Source organism: Erythranthe guttata, chromosome 10, assembly GCF_056151865.1.
Source record: "Erythranthe guttata isolate IM_541 chromosome 10, IM_541, whole genome shotgun sequence".
NCBI lineage: Eukaryota > Viridiplantae > Streptophyta > Magnoliopsida > Lamiales > Phrymaceae > Erythranthe > Erythranthe guttata.
This window is the reverse complement of record NC_142542.1, coordinates 1,440,573-1,461,476: the sequence shown is the minus strand read 5'-3', so window position 1 is coordinate 1,461,476 and position 20,904 is coordinate 1,440,573. Positions and strand designations below refer to the sequence as shown.

The window sequence follows — 20,904 nt, the reverse complement described above, 5'->3', positions numbered from 1 at the left end:
AACAATTATTATTTTATACGTGGGGCTCACCTGGGATTTAATAGAGTTAAAGTAGAATCTCGATAAATTAATAATTTTGGTTTCAGTTTCATTTTTATCATTTTTCTTTCATCAATGCTCAATGGACCAAGCATTGCTTGTAATAATTGTAGAAGCAACATATTTTTCTAGTATGCTTTAAGAATCGGACAACAATTCCAACTGTTGCTCGCACAAAACTACAGACAATTCTATGTTACATCCGGTGATATTTTTACTCTCCACACACCAACATGTTTGTGTGTGTTAGTGTGTAAATCAAGGACGCACCCACCCAGTGAACTTCACCGGCATAACATCAATAAACCCGGAAACACCATCAACTCAGTCATTTGGAATGAAGTGTTGCTGAAAGACTGGTAATTATCTCATATGCCGCAACAAATCTACTTGACGTAAAATAACAGTAACTTTTTTGTTTTTTTTTTTACAAAATTCAAGAAATGTTTTAATACAAATTCGAAAGATTTCACCAAATCAAATCATAAATGGTATAACTGTCCATTTACCTAAATAAGAATTCAAGAACTTTACAACCTCGTACTAATCTGTAAATCTGAGCAGACCATGTTTCTTGAGAATTGACAGCTGGAATATAGAAATTAGCCTGAGAACATAATCCAACACCTTCATAAGAAACACGAGCCCGCTGTATGTAAAGCAAAAATCACCTGGAAAAGAAATATCATAATATTAATCGAGACAGTTAATAATAAAAGCCAAATAAAGTTCTTAAATAATGATGAACTGCACATTCGTTGATGTCAAATTTATACTAAGCCAAAACAGGATGCTCAATAGGATACATTCTTGACGAAAAAATGAAGTGCATATGCAAACTCTTCTACTACTTGTACAATACTGCAAGCGTAAAAACATTCAACACGTATTGCCACAAGAATGCAGCACAGCAAATAAAATATATGACAAACATGTCATATAGATAAAATGTATGAATGAAATATCTCAAAGACAAATGATCAATAAGAAGGTAGTTTGAGAGTGAGGAAACTAACATGTGCTCTGCTATACACAAACTACAGCTCACTATAATTGCGCCAAACTGCACGGAATTCCTCGCGGAATGTGTTCAAACGAGCTTTCAGGTTTGGTGTCCTAAAGCTTGCATGAATGATGGTGGCTGAGGGAGAGTGAAGGAAGTTAGATAAATAAAAAATGCAAAACAAGAAAAGAATCTGAAAGCGTAAAAATTACCAAGAAGGCCAGTAAGCAAAGCCCATGAGAGGGTAAGAAGGCCACAAGAGACAAACCATAGGATGAAACTCACTGCAACAAGAAACGTGGCTCAAAAATGACAATACAACAATCAGTAAGCCCTACATGAAACTTTGAAGATAGAGAGGCTAAAAATTTAGTACCTGAAGAAAATACCAAGACAAATACCCATCGAGGCCATCCACATATATATATGGCTCGTTTCACAGAAGGGCGCCCCCGAATAACAGGCCTGAATAAATTATACACTCAAGTAAGGAGCATGACCAAATGCTTAGCAATTTCAGAGTTTCTAATCCACTTACGTAAGATGAGGTCTCATTTTGGCCGCTAGATGTGGAGAAAACTGTCTAACGGATCTAGTTACTTTTTCACTGAAAGTACCTGCAAAGCTAAATAAACAAACATTGGCGACATAAGAAAGCAGCAAGAACAACTACTTATCATGTTCACGGGCTATCACAGTCACATAATGAAACAGCAATTGCCACTCTTCATAGTTACGCAAAGAGATGAACAATAGCCTCATGTATCAAATAACTGCAGGCTTTTGCTGAATATGCAGCAATCTATCTGTCAACTCTGTATTGTTATTGAACTACACAACATTTCCATATCCAAACAAAACCGATAATTCGATAGTAGACTCAAACACTCAAAATTTTATTCCAAGATACGCTACAATAATGTCACACAAGCTCTAAACTATACGACATGGAATAACCGAATTCTGGTATTAGTGATAGATACAGGGACAATCGTGACATTCATGGAACTATAAATCTACGCAGTCTAGCAACTGTAAAAGGAATACACGAATACCAAAATTCTGATGATAACACATCATAAAGAAAATACATACCTATCATTTAGAAAAGCAATGGTCAGAGCTGTCATTAGAGCAGCAACAATCGCTAGCGGCCTCCTAAGAAATCCCATCCCTGAAATTGCATGCAGGTTAAGACTTCAATCAATACTAGCCGAAAAAGTAGACATGTTTTTACTCGTCATGCACACAATCAAACATTCATAATCATCTTTATCACTCTTACCAAGAATGAAAACAATCATTAGGAAATAATTGGTCCGATAGCTGCAACAATAAGATAACAAACACAAGAACTGAGTCAGGAATGTGATGTAATAATAGCTGCAATCGATATTTTCATAACCGAAACAAAAGAAGAAACAATTCAGAAGCTATATTCAATTCCTTACGAAGAGTAAATTATCATGCATATATTTTCTTAGAACGAAAACTATGGGCATCGGAGAGAGATTTCCACATCGAAGTTTTTAATTATTTTCCACGCCTCTCTTCCCAATTAACCGTACTAAAAGTAAAAATGAATACTGTAGCCACTTCAATTAACCCACCGATGAATCTATAAACATAATTTTAACCGATTTGTATATGGATATAAACAGATGATTGCGCGTGTAAAAAGTAAAAAACAAAAGGATCGTACTAATAGAGGTTGCACTTGAGGCGACTGTTCCATTTGGCATAAGAACGCGGTACAGTGAACCGGGAGAAGAACTCCGGCAGGGGTCGCGGCGGCGATGACCAGTCCACCTCCCGCAGCGCGTCGATTAGATCCTCAGCTGTCACGTTACTCCAATCCATCTACCGCGAATAGATAGATTAATTACGATAAACCCTAGAAGGCAAAATGAATCGAAATAAAACACCAACAATCGACGGAAGAAAGAGGGAAAATGAAGGAGAAATTCAGAAATTTGGATTTGATTGTAAGAGTGGTTTTGAAAGATTGATTTGGGCAAATTAAAAATCTATATTATAGATTAGAGAGAGAGGGGCAAAAAAAAAAAAAAAAAAAAAATGTCTGAGCCCGGGTTCGAACCGGGGACCTCTAGTGTGTGAGACTAGCGTGATAACCGACTACACCACCCAGACGGTTTTATTGGATGGTAACTAGATTCTAAAACAATGTATATATATCTATAAGTTTGGGCTACCCTTCGGCCCATTGAACTTAGCACTCAGGATAATGGGCTACCCGTTGGTCCATTGAGCCACTAGCACTCTCAATAATAATCGGCTGCCCGTTGGTCCATTGAGCCACTAGTACGGGCCCAACTCACTTATTCAGTATGATATCCAGAACTTCTTTGAAGTTTAAATATGCTTATCAATATTAAAACTTATTTTAGAAATGCATGAAACTATTAAATAAAATAATTTATTTTATCAATATATGAAATTTGATAGCTCTTTTAATAAATTTACTATATTTTTTAAATAGTTTTTTGATTTGATTATGTGAATTTGTAGTTTGGAAAAAATATGTTTGTGGAGTATTGGAATATAGTAAAATATTTTGGGGTATTTTTTTAATTTAGAATAAAAAAAGGTTTACTTAATTAAAATATTTTAAGCTCTTCAAAAATTTATTTTTCAAAGAAATTAAAATATTTCCAGAATTTCTTTTTTTATCAAACACCATGTAAAACTAAAAGACTTAAAAGCGTGTTGTCATTTTTGCACACCATGGCGTCAAGCAAGCACCAAACCACGACTTTAAATTAATAATGTTAAATGTTAATTACAACACTTAAAAAGTCAAAAATCTTGTTTAAATCATAATTACTCCCTAATATCGATCGTTTAAGCAAAACAACCCCGGGGCTCCAACATAAACACCATAAGCAACATATATAATTAAAAAGGAAAAAGAAAAATTGAATTCGAAATCCCTCCATTAATATCTTTACCCATAAACGACAGCGGAAATTCAGTGAAGAAGAAGAAGCTAAAACAGCAGAAAAGCCAACAAATCAGCAAAACAACTCGAGGATAAATCCAGGGGTGATCGCTGTGCGGTTCAGTGGTTTTCGTTTTACCAACCAAAAACACGAGCAAGTCTTCTTTTTCTCCGGTTGGTTTTGAGCTTAAGGTGGATGATCGAGGGTTTCCCGATGGCGCAATCGACGAGGAGGCATTACGTGGTGGGGGATTATGCTGTAGGGAGGCAGATTGGGGCGGGCTCGTTCTCCACGGTGTGGCACGCGCGCCACCGCGTCCATGGCACTGAATTCGCGATCAAAGAAATTGTCACCTCTCAATTGAACCCCAAATTGCAGGAAAGCCTCAAATCGGAGATTTTTATTCTTAAGAGAGTCAACCACCCTAATATTATCCGTTTGCACGACATGATCGAGGTCCGCGCTCTCTCTCTCTCTCTCTCTATCGTTTTGTTTTTTAAGCAAACTAACTACATCTGGAAGTAAGATGTGAAGTGAAAAGTTGATTTTATTTTTTTTTTCCTTTTTTTTTTAGAATTATTAGTAATCTCATTTTTTGTGCTTCTGTTGGGGTGAGTGATGAACTTTCGATTTGGCTGTTTCTGTTTGTCATGGTGGTTTTTGTAGTATGGTACGGTCTGATTATTGGAATAGTGTGGGAGAGGGTCCAAAGGGATTAAGACTCGAGTAAAATGAACACGTGTCGTAGTCCATAGTCCGTGTTGTTATCAGTTATAGGCTATTTGTGTGATTTCCAGTTTGGGGATGCAAACTTTTCAGTGATTAGTGAGTGGATTATGTTCTGATTTTGTCATTTGATAATAGCTGTACGTCAACTCCACGAGATAACAGCGGGTAGTTATTAGTTGTTACTCAACTTGCTAAAACACAACTAATGATGCAATTATTGCGTTTTAAATATAGTATTTCTTTAGTTGATTTTGGGCCAATCACGGCTTTATAGACATCTCTGGTTTATCGTGGATTCATAATGTCCTTCGGCATTTTTGGCGTGTATCAAATGTGATGTTACTTTTGCCTCGCTTTTCCTTATAGAATTTAATAGAATGGCAAAAGATAATATGACGTTGTGCGTGAATTTTAAGCAAAATCATGCATGAAATGTTATGTACGGGTGCAAGGAACCACAGAAAATATTCTTTCTATATGTAGAAGATATATTTTGAAGGTTATCTGACATAAATAAGTTTTATTGTGTCTAACTAGGAACCTGGAAAGATATACATTGTTTTGGAGTACTGCAAAGGAGGTGACCTTTCAATGTATATTCAACGACGCCAAGGAAGAATCCCCGAGGAAACTGCAAAGCATTTTATGCAGCAACTAGGTATCCCTTTTTGTCCTGTCTCTATTTGGATGTCTTCTGTTTCACTACTTCGAGCTGAGGTTATTTGTTTATTTATTTTAAATCCTGATTGATGCAGCGGAAGGTCTAAAAGTTCTTCACAAAAACGACCTAGTACACCGAGATCTGAAGCCGCAGGTTCGAAAAAAAAAAAAAAAAAAAAAACTTTATACATCATTGTTTGCGCATTTTGGCAATTGCCATCTTTTTGAAACATTGGAACTCAAATCTACAGTTCATAGTTCTTATTAGATGTATAAATACAGTAGAGCAACCATGCGATGAATTAATGGTCTTTATGCACATTTTTGCATATCTTAATTTTTCCTATGACTACCATCAATATCTATGCTGGTTTCCATCACTTGACGCCCATTTCCAGATATATGTTTTATGAACTGAAATATTGCATTTACTTGTCTGATTGCTGAAACAGAATCTTCTCCTTTCCACTAACGGTGACAACAGTGTTTTGAAGATTGCTGATTTCGGATTTGCAAGGTATGCTCTTATGTACTTGCTTTTTGACCCTCCGCCCTTATCCCTGACTAGCTCTGGGTGGCATTTTTATTATCCTTGTGTGGATTCTGTTAAGATACAATTCTAGTATTTGTGTTGTTGCACCGTGGCTTTTTGTTTGTTGACTGAGCATTGTGTACCACTTTTACTGAACTTTGAATACACTGCACCCAGTTTGGAAGTAACAAGCAACCAATCGTTGATGGTATAAATTTTTCTTTGATCTTTCTTATCAAGAAAGACTTTTTATATGTGATGTTCTTATGATGCACTCTTTTATTTATGGCCGAGTGCATGATTGATATTTGAGAGAAGTCTGCAATTAAATGGACTTAAAAATTTTGTTTGGATTTAGAAGACTTGGAATAAATTGAATAATTTTGAATCAATATGGGTTTTCGAATTCTCTAGCAACTGTATCGAGATATATCTTTGATTGTTATAATGTATGTGAAATCTACACCATTGGAATAGTTTGATATCATTTGCTCCAAATCTTTTATATTCAAGTGCATGTATTATCGACTAGAATCTCATAATGTTGAATTTTCTTGCTTGGGTAATGTGTATGAAATATTCGCATGTGTTTATTCCTTCGCATGCATCAGCCACGGAGAAACATTTACTTGATTGCCAGTATTAAGTTTGGAGTTTGCAGTTAAGATGTTCCTTTTCCTTCTGTCAGGTCTCTACCATCTAGAGGTCTTGCAGAAACCTTATGTGGCTCACCACTTTACATGGCTCCAGAAATTATGGAGCTAAAAAAATATGATGCTAAGGTGAGATTCAGTTTTACATATTCAGCAGGCACTCAAATATAAAAACTCTAATAACTTTTTGTTCTATAATGCAGGCAGATCTCTGGAGTGTCGGTACCATTCTGTTCCAGCTTGTAACTGGTAAAACTCCGTTTACAGGAAGTAATCAAATTCAGGTATGTTTGTCTCACTTTCTTCTTGCATTTAAAAATAGTTCTCTGTGTTTTGCTGGTAATGAAATCATGTTTCAAATGTTCTCTTCAGCTTCTCCAGAACATCATAACGTCAACTCAATTGCAATTTCCACCCGAGGCAAAGGATTTGGATCCCCACTGCATGGATTTGTGCAGAAAACTACTGCGGCGTAACCCAGGTTTTCTACATCTTGTACATTTAAATGTATGGAACATGCTGCAGTTGTTTGGTATTTTTTAGCTCAATTAAAATGCCTGCTACATTGTAGCTTAATTACGTTTTTGGCTGTCAACTTCTTGTGTGGGTTTTCGATACATGCCATCATCTGCTATCTTTCTCTACGAAGTTCAGAATCCTGAATTATTTGATGGCCTAAAATTGATCAATTCCTGTAGTAAGTAGTTGTGGTTTTATCTTCTTGATTTTATGTAAATTTTACATCTATTGCTTGTCTGTACAGTGGAGCGGTTGACATATGAAGAATTTTTTAACCATCCATATCTATCTCGGAGACAGCCGGATGAATCCCTCAGGTAAATGTGATAGTTTACATTATCTTGAGAACACAAACTGTTTGCATATTTGGAAATGTAGTTTTTTCTTTCTTTTTTTCCCTTTTGCATGCATATATAGGCAATGACATTGTTTCCTCTTTCTGGTAGATATACAGCACAAAATTCCCAAGAAGATTGCTTACTGTTCAGTCTAGATGATGATTCCAGTGGTCCTGATGGCAGTCCATCTTCCCCAAGGAGGTCCACCATGAAATCGACGTATGGTTTTTCTCTTGATCCAAAGTCTGGTCGAAGAGGTATCTCTAATGTTGCAAACAGAACAGAATTTTCAAAGTATAGTGGTGGCCCACATAAAACAGAAATCAAAGGGTCCAGTCTCGGGAAATGCCAGCTTTCAGAAGGAAACCTCAAAGAATCTCTTAAACCAACAGAACTTGGCTTACTTGATAGTCGTCCAAAAGGTACTTATGTAATTATATCGACGTATCTTTTTCAGTGTAGATTTCCTAACACATAGCTGATCTCGCTAAGACATATTTTTTTTCGTATCGAATTTGCATTGACTTGACAGTCGTGGATTCACTGGAGTTGAACGACGAGGAATATGTGATTGTCACTGGTCCTCAAATAGACTTTCCGCCCTCTGCACATGCTTCTAAGACAAGTCACTTTTCATCGAAAACTGGTATCCCTCCTCTTTATTCTGGAAATGTGAACTCCACACCAAGTGCTCCTGTACCAATAGTTGGTAGAGCAACCGATAGAGTTAATTATGCTGAGAGTCTAGAAAATCGACTATCTTCTCCGGGGATTTCACAAGGATCAATGGATATAGAAGATACTTTAGAGCAGCCATCAACTGACTATATTACACAGATCAGTTCATTGCAGCGTTATGCAGCTGCCATCACTGAATTAGTGAATGACAAGGTAACTTTCAGAATTTTTATTCAGAAATAGTATTGCTTTGAACTCTGGGATAGCTTTCTTCTCTGCTGTATTAAAATATTTTGCTGGAGTTCTCGTCATTGTTAGTTGAACCACCCAGATTTTTGAAGTTACAGCTTTCTTGATGTAGTACTGTTACTAAATATTTTGATTGAAACAAGCTATGAAAAATGGCATAGGAGAAAGAGATCCCTTGGAACTCGTTTACTTGTCATTATATGCTTGTAAAATGTTACTCATTACATATTTTCGAATTTTCTGCTGACATAGGTTGTCCCCTATTTGTAATAAGATATCTATGCTAATCGATGTGCCTTCCATTTTCTAGATCGAGGGAGGAAAGCAACTAGAAGCCTTTTCAGTTCAGCTTGTAATTCTTGCTATATGGAAGCAAGCGTTGCATATTTGCCATACCCATGCAGCTTCAGCTACTGAAGGTGAAGGGAGTCCAAGCCAAGATGCTACAAGTTTTGGAGACAAAGAGGGCCCACTCGATATCTGTTCAAAGATAGAGAGATCATTTCTTCATGAAGTTGGGCATGCGGAGGAACTTGCTAAAGTAATAGATCCTGGTACGAATATCACGCTTTGATATTTCTCCTTTTATGATTTTATTATGACCTACATTCTTAGCCAGTCTCTGGCAGTACAAGGACTGTAATAAGTAAGAACATTTTCTTTATTTCAGGAAATGAAGAGATGCCGGATGCAATGGAATTGGTGTACCAGTCAGCCCTTGCTTTGGGCAGACATGGAGCAGTAAGTATACTTGTTTCTCTTCATTTGCTCATAAAATTATCGCCAACGTTTATTGTGTAATAGAATTGAAAGTTTGTTTTACTGTGGATGGGTTTGCAGGTAGACGAATATATGGGTGATACTGAAAGCGCTGTTGTTTCCTATTCAAAAGCAGCGCGTTTATTACTGTTTCTGTTAGTTGAAGCCCCATGCCTCATTTTGAATCCTCCGTTTTCCCTGACCAATTCAGACCGATATCGTATTAAGAATTACATCCATGTCCTCAATAACAGGCAAAGCGTTTCACGGTCTCAGAGAGTGGCTGTCTTTAAAGGATGAGACTCAGCTCTAGCCCTTCTTGGAACTGGTGATAAAAAAATTTCCATTCTGTATATATATGTATATATTGTATATATATTTTTTTTCTTATTCTGTACAGTAATTTGGTGAGGGTGAGGATGGAGTTATTTATTATGAAACTCTTGTCCTAATGAAATTATTGTTTGATCACCAAACATTTGACTAATGGTTCACCTTTCTTCACCCATACTAGTAAGCAGTTATCCGTGGTTTGGTCCAACCCCCAAATCTTCTTCCTCTTTAAATCTTTCATTTTTACATCACTTACTCAACCACAAGTTTCTACAACAATGGCAACAACATGCTTTCAACCACCAAGCCTCGAAGATGATTCCGCCGTGCTCTTCTCCTCGCCGGAGGAATCCACCACCCCTTCCTCCTCCTCCTCTTCCAATCACTCCCCATCACAACATCACCAAAACCAAACACCTTATAAACTCAGTGTGATTAATCTATCCTACACAATCCATCAAAGTGCATGGATATCCAACCTCAGTTTCATCGGCCTGAAAACGAAGAAAAAGACGAAGCCAATTGATATTCTGAAATCGGTCTCTTTCACAGCAAGAAGCTCTGAGATTCTTGCAGTCGTCGGCCCAAGTGGCACAGGTAAGTCCACACTCTTGAGAATTGTTTCTGGCAGGGCTAAAGACAGACACTTTGATCCCAAGTGTATTAACCTCAACAACAGCGTAATAACAAACCAACTCCAGTTAAGGAAGCTGTGTGGATTTGTAGCTCAAGAAGACGTCTTATTCCCTCTTCTCACAGTCAAAGAAACCCTAATGTTCAGTGCCAAGTTTCGCCTCAAGGAAACCAGTCCTCGAGAGAGAGACAATAGAGTCGAAGACCTTATGCATGAGCTTGGCCTGACACACGTAGCCAATACTTTCATTGGTGACGAAGAGAATCGAGGTATTTCAGGTGGAGAGCGAAAAAGGGTTTCCATTGGTGTGGATGTAATCCACGATCCACCTATTCTACTCCTAGATGAGCCGACTTCTGGGCTCGATAGCAGCTCAGCCGTTCAAGTAATTGAGCTGCTTTCTTCCATGGCTCGAGCCAGGCAAAGAACCATAGTCTTGTCGATTCACCAACCGAGTTATAGAATCCTTCAGTATATACACAACTTCTTGATCCTTTCTCACGGCTCGGTGGTCCACAACGGCTCACTCGAGTCACTAGAGCTAGCCATTACAGGTCTCGGTTTCAAAATCCCACCACAGATAAACCCTTTGGAGTTCTCAATGGAAATCATCTCCACTCTCGAGGAGTCGTACACTAAGAACCACACATCTGAAGTGGAGGTAAAAGAACTATATGATCCCTCATCTTATTCGACATTGCACATAGAACAAACATCGTTTGATCCTTTTATTTCGAGGTTGTTCGAAATAAAAGTACTGTGTACTAGGTTCTGGAAGATCATTTACAGAACAAAGCAACTACTATTGGCTCGCACGATGCAGGCTCTCGTGGGAGGATTTGGTTTAGCGAGTGTTTACGTGAAAGTACGAAGAGACGAAGGGGGGGTTACAGAGAGGTTAGGGCTTTTCGCCTTTAGTCTGAGTTTTCTTCTTTCTTCCACAGTGGAAGCTCTCCCCATTTACCTTCAAGAAAGGCAGGTTCTGATGAAAGAGGCATCCAGGGGTTCTTACAGGGTTTCATCGTACCTAATTGCCAATACCGTAATCTTTTTCCCGTTTCTGTTTATTGTCGCGATTCTTTTCTCCGTCCCGTTGTACTGGATTGTGGGACTGAACCCCTCTGCTTCTGCTTTCGCTTTTTTCACACTCGTCGTTTGGCTTATAGTGCTGATGGCCAGCTCATTGGTGCTGTTTTTGAGCGTTATATCTCCGGATTTTATTTCTGGAAATTCGTTAATCTGCACTGTTCTTGGTGCATTCTTTCTGTTTTCGGGGTATTTCATTCCGAAGGAGTTCATACCAAAGTACTGGCTTTTCATGTACTATGTTTCGCTCTATAGGTACCCTTTGGATTCACTGGTTACTAATGAGTACTGGAGTGAAAGAAATGAATGTTTTTCGAGGGGAGTTGGAGGTAATTTATCTGAATGTTTGCTGACAGGGAGAGATATATTGAAGAGCAGAGGATTAGATACAGACACAAGATGGATCAATGTGGGGATTATGGTGGCTTTTTTCTTGTTTTATCGAGCACTTTCCTGGATTGTTCTTGTGAGAAAGGTTTCGAAAACAACATTGTAATATTACGAATTTTTTTTTAATAATAAACTAGTTTTTCTTTCATTAATCCGAATTGCCAACCTTGTACTGGGATGCTAACCAATTGTAATGTAAGATTAGGACTAAACAAATCTGTATCAATTGTTGAAGTAGTAATTGCCATGAAGAAGTTAATCCTCGACCCGTTTGACCCGAGTAATTCGTGTTCTCCGGTCCTGACTTCGCTTCCTTGAAATAAGTGGTCCTGAATTCGATTCCTTCAGCGAAGGTATTCTAGAAGGGTCCACACATGTGGAAGTCTTTGTGACTTGTATAACCTGGAGTCTTCCCATTTGTATATATATATATGGGAAATTTTCTGAAAGAAACAAATATTTCTATTATATATTGTAGTATTGGTCTTTTGGAAATTTGATGCCGCCTAAATTATTGGTTTAGACCATATAATTTTCCCTAATTCAAAGTCAGCTTTCTGTATGTGGTGCTTGGAAGTAATGTCTTATGACTCCATCCTTTTCTTTTAGTCTATGAAATAGTTATTACAGGCTTCAATAATGCATATATACTACATATTTTAATGCAACAAGTTGACATTATTAATATACCACCATTATTAAGTTGTCCATCTCTGCAGATTATTTATTTGCCAGTTATGACACAAAACAGAATTCTTTCAAGAATGATGATGAGAAGAAGCCTTATCTTGTTGTTCTGCCTTTTCTGCTCCTTCCACATCGCTATTTCAAGATCTCATTTTGCTCTAAAGAGGGGCGATTCTATATCCGTCGGAAAAGAATCGGAGTTCATCACCTCCCCCGACAACTCATTCACATGCGGCTTTTACAGCCTCGGAACCAATGCAAACTGGTTCGGCGTTTGGTTCACCAGAACCAACCCCAAAACGGTGGTCTGGACGGCCAACCGTAACCGCCCCGTCAACGTCAAGGGCTCGAAAGCAACACTCCGGCGAGACGGCACAATGCTACTCACGGACGTAGACGACTCCGTCGTGTGGCAGACGAACACAATCTCAGCTAATGTGGCGGCGGCCGAGCTTCTCGATTCTGGAAACCTCGTCTTGAAGAACCCACGAGGCGAAATCCTCTGGCAAAGCTTCGATTTTCCGACCGACACTCTCTTGCCTTCTCAGCCTCTGACGAAGAGCACTAGGCTGACATCGGCATTAAGCATGGACAATTACGGATCGGGTTACTTTAATCTGTACTACGGTAGTGACAATGTTCTGAGGCTGATATCTGACAGCCCAGATACTTCGACGATCTATTGGCCGAATCCCGACCGAGATATTTACTGGAACGGAAGAACGAACTACAACAGCAGCAGAATAGCGGTTCTTGATGAAATGGGCAGGTTTGTTTCCAGTGATCTACTGCAATTCAATGCTTCTGATATGGGTTATGGGATCAAGAGGAGACTCACAATAGACTACGATGGCAATCTTAGAGTGTACAGTTTGGATAATTCGACATCCCTATGGGCTGTTACTTGGCAAGCTCTTACACAACCTTGTAATGTGAAAGGTGTTTGTGGAAGAAATGCGATATGCGTTTATGCACCGGAGCCAAAATGCACCTGTCCGCCTGGATTCATGGTGAAAGATTCGAGCGATTGGAATTCGGGATGCAATGCCACGTTCGACGAAACACTCTTGAATTCGGAGAAGGTCAAATTCTTGGAAATACCACACACCGATTTCTATGGTTTTGATCTGAATTCGACGAGCCCTGTCACACTGGAAACCTGCAGAGATTTGTGTCTGAAAGATTATCGTTGCCAAGGATTCAGCTACAGGCTGTTAGGACAAGGGTTATGTTATGTCAAGAGCGCACTTCTCAACGGATACGCCTCACCGGATTTTCCCGCGAGTATATACATCAAGATTCCCGATAGTTTGGAGCCGTCGAAACCCAATATATTCCATCCCGTTATTAGCCAGGTGTGTGGATCGATTGCTGCTGAGATTACAGTAGGATTGCCTTCGATGTACAGTTTCAACAGCAAAAAGGTGAGATGGGCTTATGTATACTCTTTTGCTGCAGCTTTGGGGGTGATTGAGGCTACATTTGTGCTCATAGGGTGGTGGTTCTTGTTCAGAAAGCACGGTGTTCCTGCTTCGGTGGAGGCTGGATATCGAATGATATCGAGCCAGTTCAGGCAGTACAGCTACTCGGAGATCAAGAAAGCCACCGGAAACTTCAAGGAAGAGTTAGGCAGAGGAGGCTCGGGGGTTGTCTACAGAGGGGTTTTGCCGGATGAAAGGGTTGTGGCTGTTAAGAGATTGGGGGATGTTTATCAGGCGCAAGAAGAGTACTTTGCGGAGATCAGTACTCTCGGGAAGATCAATCACATGAATCTTGTTAGAATTTGGGGGTTTTGTTCGGACAGAAGGCACAGGCTGCTTGTGTATGAATACATCGACAACCTGTCGTTGGACAAGCATATCTTCAGCGGTGGCAGCCATCTCGGTTGGAAACAGAGGTACTCGGTGGCGGTGGGGATGGCCAAGGGTTTGGCGTATCTACACCATGAGTGTTTGGAATGGGTAATCCACTGTGATGTGAAGCCGGAGAATATACTTCTGGACAGTGATTTTCAGCCGAAGATTGCTGATTTCGGGCTGGCGAAGCTGTCGCAGAGAGAAGGGCCTGGTACGGAGTTTACTAGGGTTCGTGGGACGAAGGGGTATATGGCGCCAGAATGGGCGTCGAATCATCCAATTACGGCGAAAGTTGATGTGTATGGGTATGGGGTGGTGATTTTGGAAATGGTGAGGGGGTTAAGATTATACGATTGGGTGGTGGAGGACGACGATGGTGATGAGGCTGCACTGGCGAATTTTTGCCGGAAAACAATGGAGAAGATGGATTTTGGGGGCTCGGCTTGGATTGAAGGTGTTGTGGACCCGAGATTGGAAGGGAAGTTTAGTAGAAACCAGGCGACGGCGTTGATTCGGACGGGGATATCTTGTGTGGAGGACGATAGAAACAAGCGGCCAACAATGGCGTCTGTGGTGCAGACGTTGCTGGAATGTGAAGACGAAGACGAACACGAAGCTTGAGGTGAATCCTATTTTCTGCAGATATATATATATATATATATATATATATATATATATATATATTATTAAAAAAATCTCAAAATTGTACCAAGGTTCTTGCATGTGATGCACCATAATATAGCTTGTACTATCAACGTAAGCACTATAATAATGATGCAAGATTAGGAGAGAACGAATGCATATAATCTGTATTAATTATTAAAGTAGTAGAATAATACATTCACACGTAATAATTTCTAGAAGGCTCCATACATGTGAATGTGTTGATGACTTTCGTCTTCCCATTTGTTGCCTAATATGGGAAATTTTCTGAAATAAAAACACTTTCTATTAGTCTTGGTCTCCCTAATTCCAGGTCATTTCTAATGATTCCTCCATCCTTTCCTTGTATCTATCATAAATATATATTATTACACGCTTTAATTGTTATCTTGAGCCGCCTGGATTATTTTAATTGTTATCTTGAGCCGCCGGGTCCATCTCAACACAGTCAAAAAACACCATGTAAACACCATACTTGATATTTAAAAAATCACGCACCATTTAAAAAGCTTACCACTAGCTGCTGAACCTGGAAATGAATACATATATATCCAGTTATATCACAAACTTGAACTCTGGATCTCCAAAAATGAGAAGCTCCATTCTTGAATCTCTTCATCTTTCCTTGTTGTTCCTCCTTTTATCCTCTTCTTTCCCCGTTGCAATTTCAAGATCTCGGTCTTCTTTAAAGATCGGCGATTCTATATCCGTCGGAAAAGAATCGGAGTTTCTCATCTCTCCCGACAATTCATTCACATGCGGCTTCTACAGCCTTGGAACCAATGCAAACTGGTTCGGTATATGGTTCGCTAACACCGGGGCCCGCCACACGGTGGTTTGGACGGCTAACCGTAACCGCCCCGTCAACGTCAAGGGCTCGAAAGCAACACTCCGTCGAGACGGCACAATGGTGCTCACAGACGTGGACGAAGCCATTGTGTGGCAGACGAACACTGTTTCTACTGACGTGGCGGCAGCCGAGCTTCTCGACTCGGGAAACCTCGTCTTGAAGAACCCACTTGGCGAAATTCTCTGGCAAAGCTTCGATTTTCCTACGGACACTCTTTTGCCTACTCAACTGCTGACCAAGAATACCAGGTTGACATCTGCATTAAGCATGGACAATTGTGGATCGGGCTACTTTAATTTGTACTACGGTAGTGACAATGTTCTGAGGTTGATATCCGATAGCCCCGATACATCCACAATCTACTGGCCGAATCCCGATCTTAGTACATACTCAAATGGCAGAACAAACTATAACAGTAGCAGAATAGCGGTTCTTGATCGAAAGGGCAGGTTTCTTTCAAGTGATCTATTGCAATTCAACGCTTCCGATATGGGGTACGGAATAAAGAGGAGGCTGACAATAGACTACGACGGCAATCTCAGAGTGTACAGTTTGGATAATTCGACATCACTTTGGGCTATTACATGGCAAGCTCTTATACAACCTTGTAACGTTAAAAGTATTTGTGGAAGAAACTCGATATGCGTTTACTCACCCGAGATAAAGTGCACTTGTCCGCCTGGATTCAAGGTGAAAGATCCAAGTGATTGGAACTCGGGATGCAAGGCCATGTTCGATGAAACTCTCTTGAATTCAGAGAAAGTCAAATTCTTGGAGATCCATCATACAGATTTCTACGGATTTGATCTGAATTGGACTCCTCTTCTGACATTCGAAACCTGCAGAGATACGTGTGTGAAAGATTATCGTTGTCAGGCATTCAGCTACAGGCTACTAGGAAACGGGTATTGTTACACAAAGAGTGCACTTCTCAATGGCTACACCTCACCGGACTTCCCAGGTAGCATCTACATCAAGATTCCCGCTAGTGTGGATCCATCAAAGCCTGATATATTCAATCCCAGTAGCTCGAATTGTGCATTGACTGCAGCGGAGATTCTCGTTGGCTCCCCCTCGATGTACGATTTCAACAGTAAGAGGGTGAGATGGGCTTATGTATACTCTTTCGCTGCAGCTTTGGGAGTGATTGAGGCTACGTTTGTGCTCATAGGGTGGTGGTTCTTGTTCAGAAAGCACGGTGTTCCGGCATCGGTAGAGGCAGGATACCAAATGATATCGAGCCAGTTCAGGCGGTACAGTTACTCGGAGATAAAGAAAGCCACCGGAAACTTCAAGGAGGAGTTAGGCAGAGGAGGCTCCGGCGTGGTGTATAGAGGGGTTTTGTCGGACGAAAGAGTTGTGGCGGTTAAGAGATTGGGAGATGCTTATCAGGCGCAAGAAGAGTACTTTGCGGAGATCAGTACTCTCGGGAAGATCAATCACATGAATCTTGTTAGAATATGGGGGTTTTGTTCGGACAGAAGGCACAGGCTGCTTGTGTATGAATACATCGACAACCTGTCGTTGGACAAGCATATCTTCGGCGGCGGCAGCCATCTCGGTTGGAAACAGAGGTACGCGGTGGCGGTGGGGACGGCCAAGGGTTTGGCGTATCTACACCATGAGTGTTTGGAATGGGTAATCCACTGTGATGTGAAGCCGGAGAATATACTTCTGGACAGTGATTTTCAGCCGAAGATTGCTGATTTCGGGTTGGCGAAGCTGTCGCAGAGAGAAGGGCCAGGTTCGGAGTTTACTAGGGTTCGTGGGACGAAGGGGTATATGGCGCCGGAATGGGCGTTGAATCATCCAATTACGGCGAAAGTTGATGTGTTTGGGTATGGGGTGGTGATTTTGGAAATGGTAAGGGGGTTGAGATTGTACGATTGGGTGGCGGAGGACGGCGATGGTGATGAGGCTGCGGTGGCGAATTTTTGCAGGAAAACAAAGGAGAGGATGAATAATGGGGATTCGGCCTGGGTGGAAGGTGTTGTGGACTCGCGATTGGAGGGGAGATTTAGTAGAAACCAGGCGGCGGCGTTGATTCTGACGGGGGTTTGTTGTGTGGAGGAAGATAGAAACAAGCGGCCGACGATGGCGTCTGTTGTGCAGACGTTGTTGGAATGTGAAGACGAAGACGAACACGAAGCTTGAGTTTTTTTATTTAATTTAGAAAAAAAAAAATAATGTGGGAAAATAAATTTAATTCTGAAAAAATAAATCATACCAGTTTTATGGAAAATAAATACTTTTTTTTTTGAGGATTGAAAATAAATACTGAAGATTATAGAATAGTATTTTATTTTAATCAAATTAAATAGGGCAAATTACATGTATCGCCAATACGAAAAAACTCTTATTATTTGGGTAATTACAGTCACCCCTCCTTTTAAATAAAATTTATGTAATTCGGCTATCTATCGAACCAAATTGTATATTCAGTTCGATAAACGGTATGAAATGTTGGTGTACCGAAATTTCGGTTCGATTTTACCGATTTAATATCCTAAATTTACTTTCGTAGGAGTATTTTCATAAGATAATGCATAGTTGAGTGGTGACTGTAATTACCCAAACATGATAACGGTTTTCGTAATTTAACTATAAATCAAAGATGGCCGTAATTTGTTCAATTTAATATTAAAATAGTATATTATTGAACAATATTAAATAAAAATAATATGTGAAAAAAAGAAGATGAAACCCTACTACTAATCCCACACGCGTGTGAATTGTCCACACGTGGGAAACTCTCTTAACGAATGGTTGACGAGCCGCCACTTCTAAATCAGTAATCAGTAATCACACTGAAGTAGTGTTTCACTAGGAAACGACGTCGCTCCGATCCCGTTTCTGTCATTCTTTTCTGCACAAGGAAAGAGTGAAGCCACCGCCCGCCGCCAGGTGTTTTCTAACTTTCTCCAATGTGTGATATTTTTCTTCAAGTTTCATCTTTTTTTTTTTTCTGAGAAAATGAATTTATTCTAATTTTTTGCAGCATTTTTGCCACCCGGAGTTAGAATTGGAGCTATTAGTTCACTACAATTTGTCGATCTTTCATTAGTTTTTTTTATTCAGTAAAGGTTGCTTGATTCTACCATAAAAATGGCGGGTTGTTCATCAAGTATTAGAATATCCCATTTCAGTAATTTGCTAAACGACACCGTTTTGTTGAGGTGCACTAGCCCCAACAAGGGTTTCACCTTTGCTAAACTCCAATGCACCAATATCAACAATAAAAAAATGCAGAGACTTGTTATTGTTAATTCATTGAATTCCTCCGGGACCGAGCCTCAATCGAATGCAGCAGCAGTGACAACAATCACTGAACAAGTTGACATTGATTTCGTTGCAAAAGATGATAAGGTTATGGAAATGAATTACGACTCTGTACCTGATAGTGAGAATGGCGGTGGCGGGAATGGCGGCAATGGGAAGTTTTCCGGTGGCGGAGGTGGTGGTGGCGGTGGCGGTGGAGGGGGCGGAGATAATAGCGGTGATGACTATGAAGAAAAGGAGTTTGGGCCGTTATTGAAATTCGAGGAGGTGATTAGAGAAACAGAGGCAAGAGGGGCAAGTCTTCCAGCCGATATGTTGGAGGCCGCCAAAACTGTGGGGTTAAGGAAAGTTCTTCTGCTTCGATATTTGGAATTGGAGGTATAAATTTGTTGTTGATGAATTTTACTTCAATATTTCAAGAATCTTGTAATTATTTTTGGTTTAATAATGATGGTTTCGAAATTTGGGATGTTAGGGTTCTGTTTGGCCGCTCGGATTTCTAATGAGGTCATGTGGCATGCTTAGGAACAGAATGTTGGCCGATCCTACGTTTCTCTTCAAGATTGGAACAGAGGTTCGTGAAGATTGCTCTTTAATGTGATTTTGGTATTTTCGGCTATAGATTGATTTGGTCGGTTTATTTTGTTGAAATTATAGATTGTAATAGATTCATGTTGTGCAACATTTGCGGAAGTCCAAAAGAGAGGGAATGATTTCTGGGCAGAATTCGAACTGTATACTGCCGATCTTCTAGTTGGTGTTGTAGTTAATGTTGCCCTAGTTGGTATGTTAGCTCCATATGCTCGAATTGGACAACCATCTTCTTCCCAGGGTATTTTCGGCCGTATGATGAGAGCTTACGGTGCACTTCCTAGCAGGTATATTCTACTTCGTAAACTACAAAAACCTTATTTTTTTGATGGTTCTTGATTTTCCTTTTTTTCGGTTATTGGGTAAGTTTCGTAATTGATTTTAATCTGCAAATGCTATGTTTATAGTGTATTTGAAGCAGAAACGCCCGGGTCTAGATTCTCGGTAAATCAAAGAATCGGAACCTATTTCTACAAGGTAATGGAATCTACGTTCTTTTTTTCGTTATCAAAGAGTGATTTTTTTTTTTTTTTGTGTGTGTGTTCATTGCATCTTTTCTTGTGTTGCATAATGCAATAATCTGCATGGTTTTTCAGGGAATTATGTACGGATTTGTTGGATTCGGATGTGGTATTATCGGTCAAGGGATTGCAAACCTAATAATGACAGCCAAGAGGTACGTTTTCTATAAACCGAAGCATGCACATGCATACATTAGAGATACGTATGCATACAATACATCAGGAAAATCGAAAAGTCACTGATAAAAGCTCTCCTTTTTTTTTCCCTCAGGAGCATTAAAAAATCGGAGGACGACATTCCAGTTCCGCCACTTATAAAGAGTGCAGCTCTTTGGGGTACATATATATATATATATATATATATATATATATATATATATACACACCTGGATTCATTTGCCCATCATCTGTTTTTCATCGGTAGAGAAAAAACAAACAAGCTATTATTATATTGATCCGATTCTTTTTTGCCAGGTATTTTTCTGGCAGTGTCGTCAAACACCCGATATCAGATTATCAACGGGCTGGAGCGAGTAGTCGAAGCATCTCCAATGGCGAAGCGGGTCCCACCTATTGCATTAGCTTTCACAGTCGGGGTGAGATTTGCGAACAACGTCTACGGTGGGATGCAGTTTGTGGACTGGGCTAGGTTGTCTGGTGTACAATAAAAACAAACTAAAAAGAAAGCATTCTCGTACTCCTGTCTGAAAATCTTTATCAGTGTTTCTTTTGGGGGCAACTATTTCACCCCCCATTTTCGGATATCTTTTGCTTCTTGATAATAAACTGCGTTGACCTGTTTATTACTGTTGTATTGTTTGACTTGAGTTTCGTAATTTGACCTTACCTCAGGGTATGGCCGTAATTTACCTTTCTGTTTTTGGTTTATTGCAAA

At 39.8% G+C, this 20,904-nt stretch overlaps 6 protein-coding genes and 1 non-coding gene across 9 annotated transcripts; 5 read left to right on the top strand and 2 right to left on the bottom strand.

Moving 5' to 3' along the window:
- Positions 1 to 402: 402 nt before the first annotated feature.
- LOC105952989 (PRA1 family protein A1) lies at positions 403 to 3,156 on the bottom strand. The gene is made up of 8 exons (XM_012976599.2): positions 2,745 to 3,156; positions 2,328 to 2,368; positions 2,138 to 2,216; positions 1,581 to 1,667; positions 1,419 to 1,507; positions 1,255 to 1,326; positions 1,056 to 1,180; positions 403 to 710 (listed from the first exon to the last, which is right to left on the bottom strand). The coding sequence occupies exons 1-7, from the start codon at positions 2,900 to 2,902 to the stop codon at positions 1,077 to 1,079; spliced, it is 630 nt and encodes a 209-aa protein (XP_012832053.1). The 5' UTR covers positions 2,903 to 3,156; the 3' UTR covers positions 403 to 710; positions 1,056 to 1,076.
- TRNAV-CAC (transfer RNA valine (anticodon CAC)) lies at positions 3,120 to 3,193 on the bottom strand. Its single transcript has one exon. It is a non-coding gene; the product is annotated as a tRNA-Val (tRNA).
- Positions 3,194 to 3,857: 664 nt separating this feature from the next.
- Positions 3,858 to 11,714, top strand: LOC105952992 (serine/threonine-protein kinase ATG1c). The gene is made up of 13 exons (XM_012976603.2): positions 3,858 to 4,458; positions 5,269 to 5,389; positions 5,487 to 5,545; positions 5,844 to 5,908; positions 6,612 to 6,705; positions 6,780 to 6,860; positions 6,949 to 7,057; positions 7,340 to 7,412; positions 7,542 to 7,855; positions 7,966 to 8,324; positions 8,671 to 8,914; positions 9,031 to 9,101; positions 9,201 to 11,714. Exons 1-13 carry the CDS (start codon positions 4,198 to 4,200, stop codon positions 9,417 to 9,419), a joined length of 2,070 nt encoding a protein of 689 aa, XP_012832057.1. The 5' UTR covers positions 3,858 to 4,197; the 3' UTR covers positions 9,420 to 11,714.
- On the top strand, positions 9,731 to 11,714 carry ABCG23 (ABC-2 type transporter family protein). Its single transcript, XM_012976604.2, has one exon. The coding sequence runs from the start codon at positions 9,731 to 9,733 to the stop codon at positions 11,666 to 11,668; it is 1,938 nt and encodes a 645-aa protein (XP_012832058.1). The 3' UTR covers positions 11,669 to 11,714.
- A 281-nt stretch (positions 11,715 to 11,995) lies between these two features.
- LOC105952990 (putative receptor protein kinase ZmPK1) lies at positions 11,996 to 15,059 on the top strand. The gene has a single exon (XM_012976600.2). It carries the CDS (start codon positions 12,225 to 12,227, stop codon positions 14,724 to 14,726), a length of 2,502 nt encoding a protein of 833 aa, XP_012832054.1. The 5' UTR covers positions 11,996 to 12,224; the 3' UTR covers positions 14,727 to 15,059.
- A 78-nt stretch (positions 15,060 to 15,137) lies between these two features.
- LOC105952991 (putative receptor protein kinase ZmPK1) lies at positions 15,138 to 18,129 on the top strand. The gene has a single exon (XM_088824799.1). It carries the CDS (start codon positions 15,304 to 15,306, stop codon positions 17,770 to 17,772), a length of 2,469 nt encoding a protein of 822 aa, XP_088680925.1. The 5' UTR covers positions 15,138 to 15,303; the 3' UTR covers positions 17,773 to 18,129.
- A 210-nt stretch (positions 18,130 to 18,339) lies between these two features.
- On the top strand, positions 18,340 to 20,874 carry LCD1 (reticulata-like protein, putative (DUF3411)). 3 transcript variants are annotated; one of them, XM_088824090.1, is made up of 8 exons: positions 18,340 to 18,544; positions 18,617 to 19,275; positions 19,373 to 19,471; positions 19,555 to 19,775; positions 19,896 to 19,965; positions 20,085 to 20,164; positions 20,281 to 20,345; positions 20,484 to 20,874. In XM_088824090.1, the coding sequence occupies exons 2-8, from the start codon at positions 18,724 to 18,726 to the stop codon at positions 20,675 to 20,677; spliced, it is 1,281 nt and encodes a 426-aa protein (XP_088680216.1). In that variant the 5' UTR covers positions 18,340 to 18,544; positions 18,617 to 18,723; the 3' UTR covers positions 20,678 to 20,874. The 3 variants fall into 3 exon arrangements, with proteins under 3 accessions (XP_088680216.1, XP_012832059.1, XP_088680217.1); XM_012976605.2 differs by having other exon boundaries at positions 18,344 to 18,522; XM_088824091.1 differs by lacking the exon at positions 18,340 to 18,544 and having other exon boundaries at positions 18,590 to 19,275.
- Positions 20,875 to 20,904: the final 30 nt, after the last annotated feature.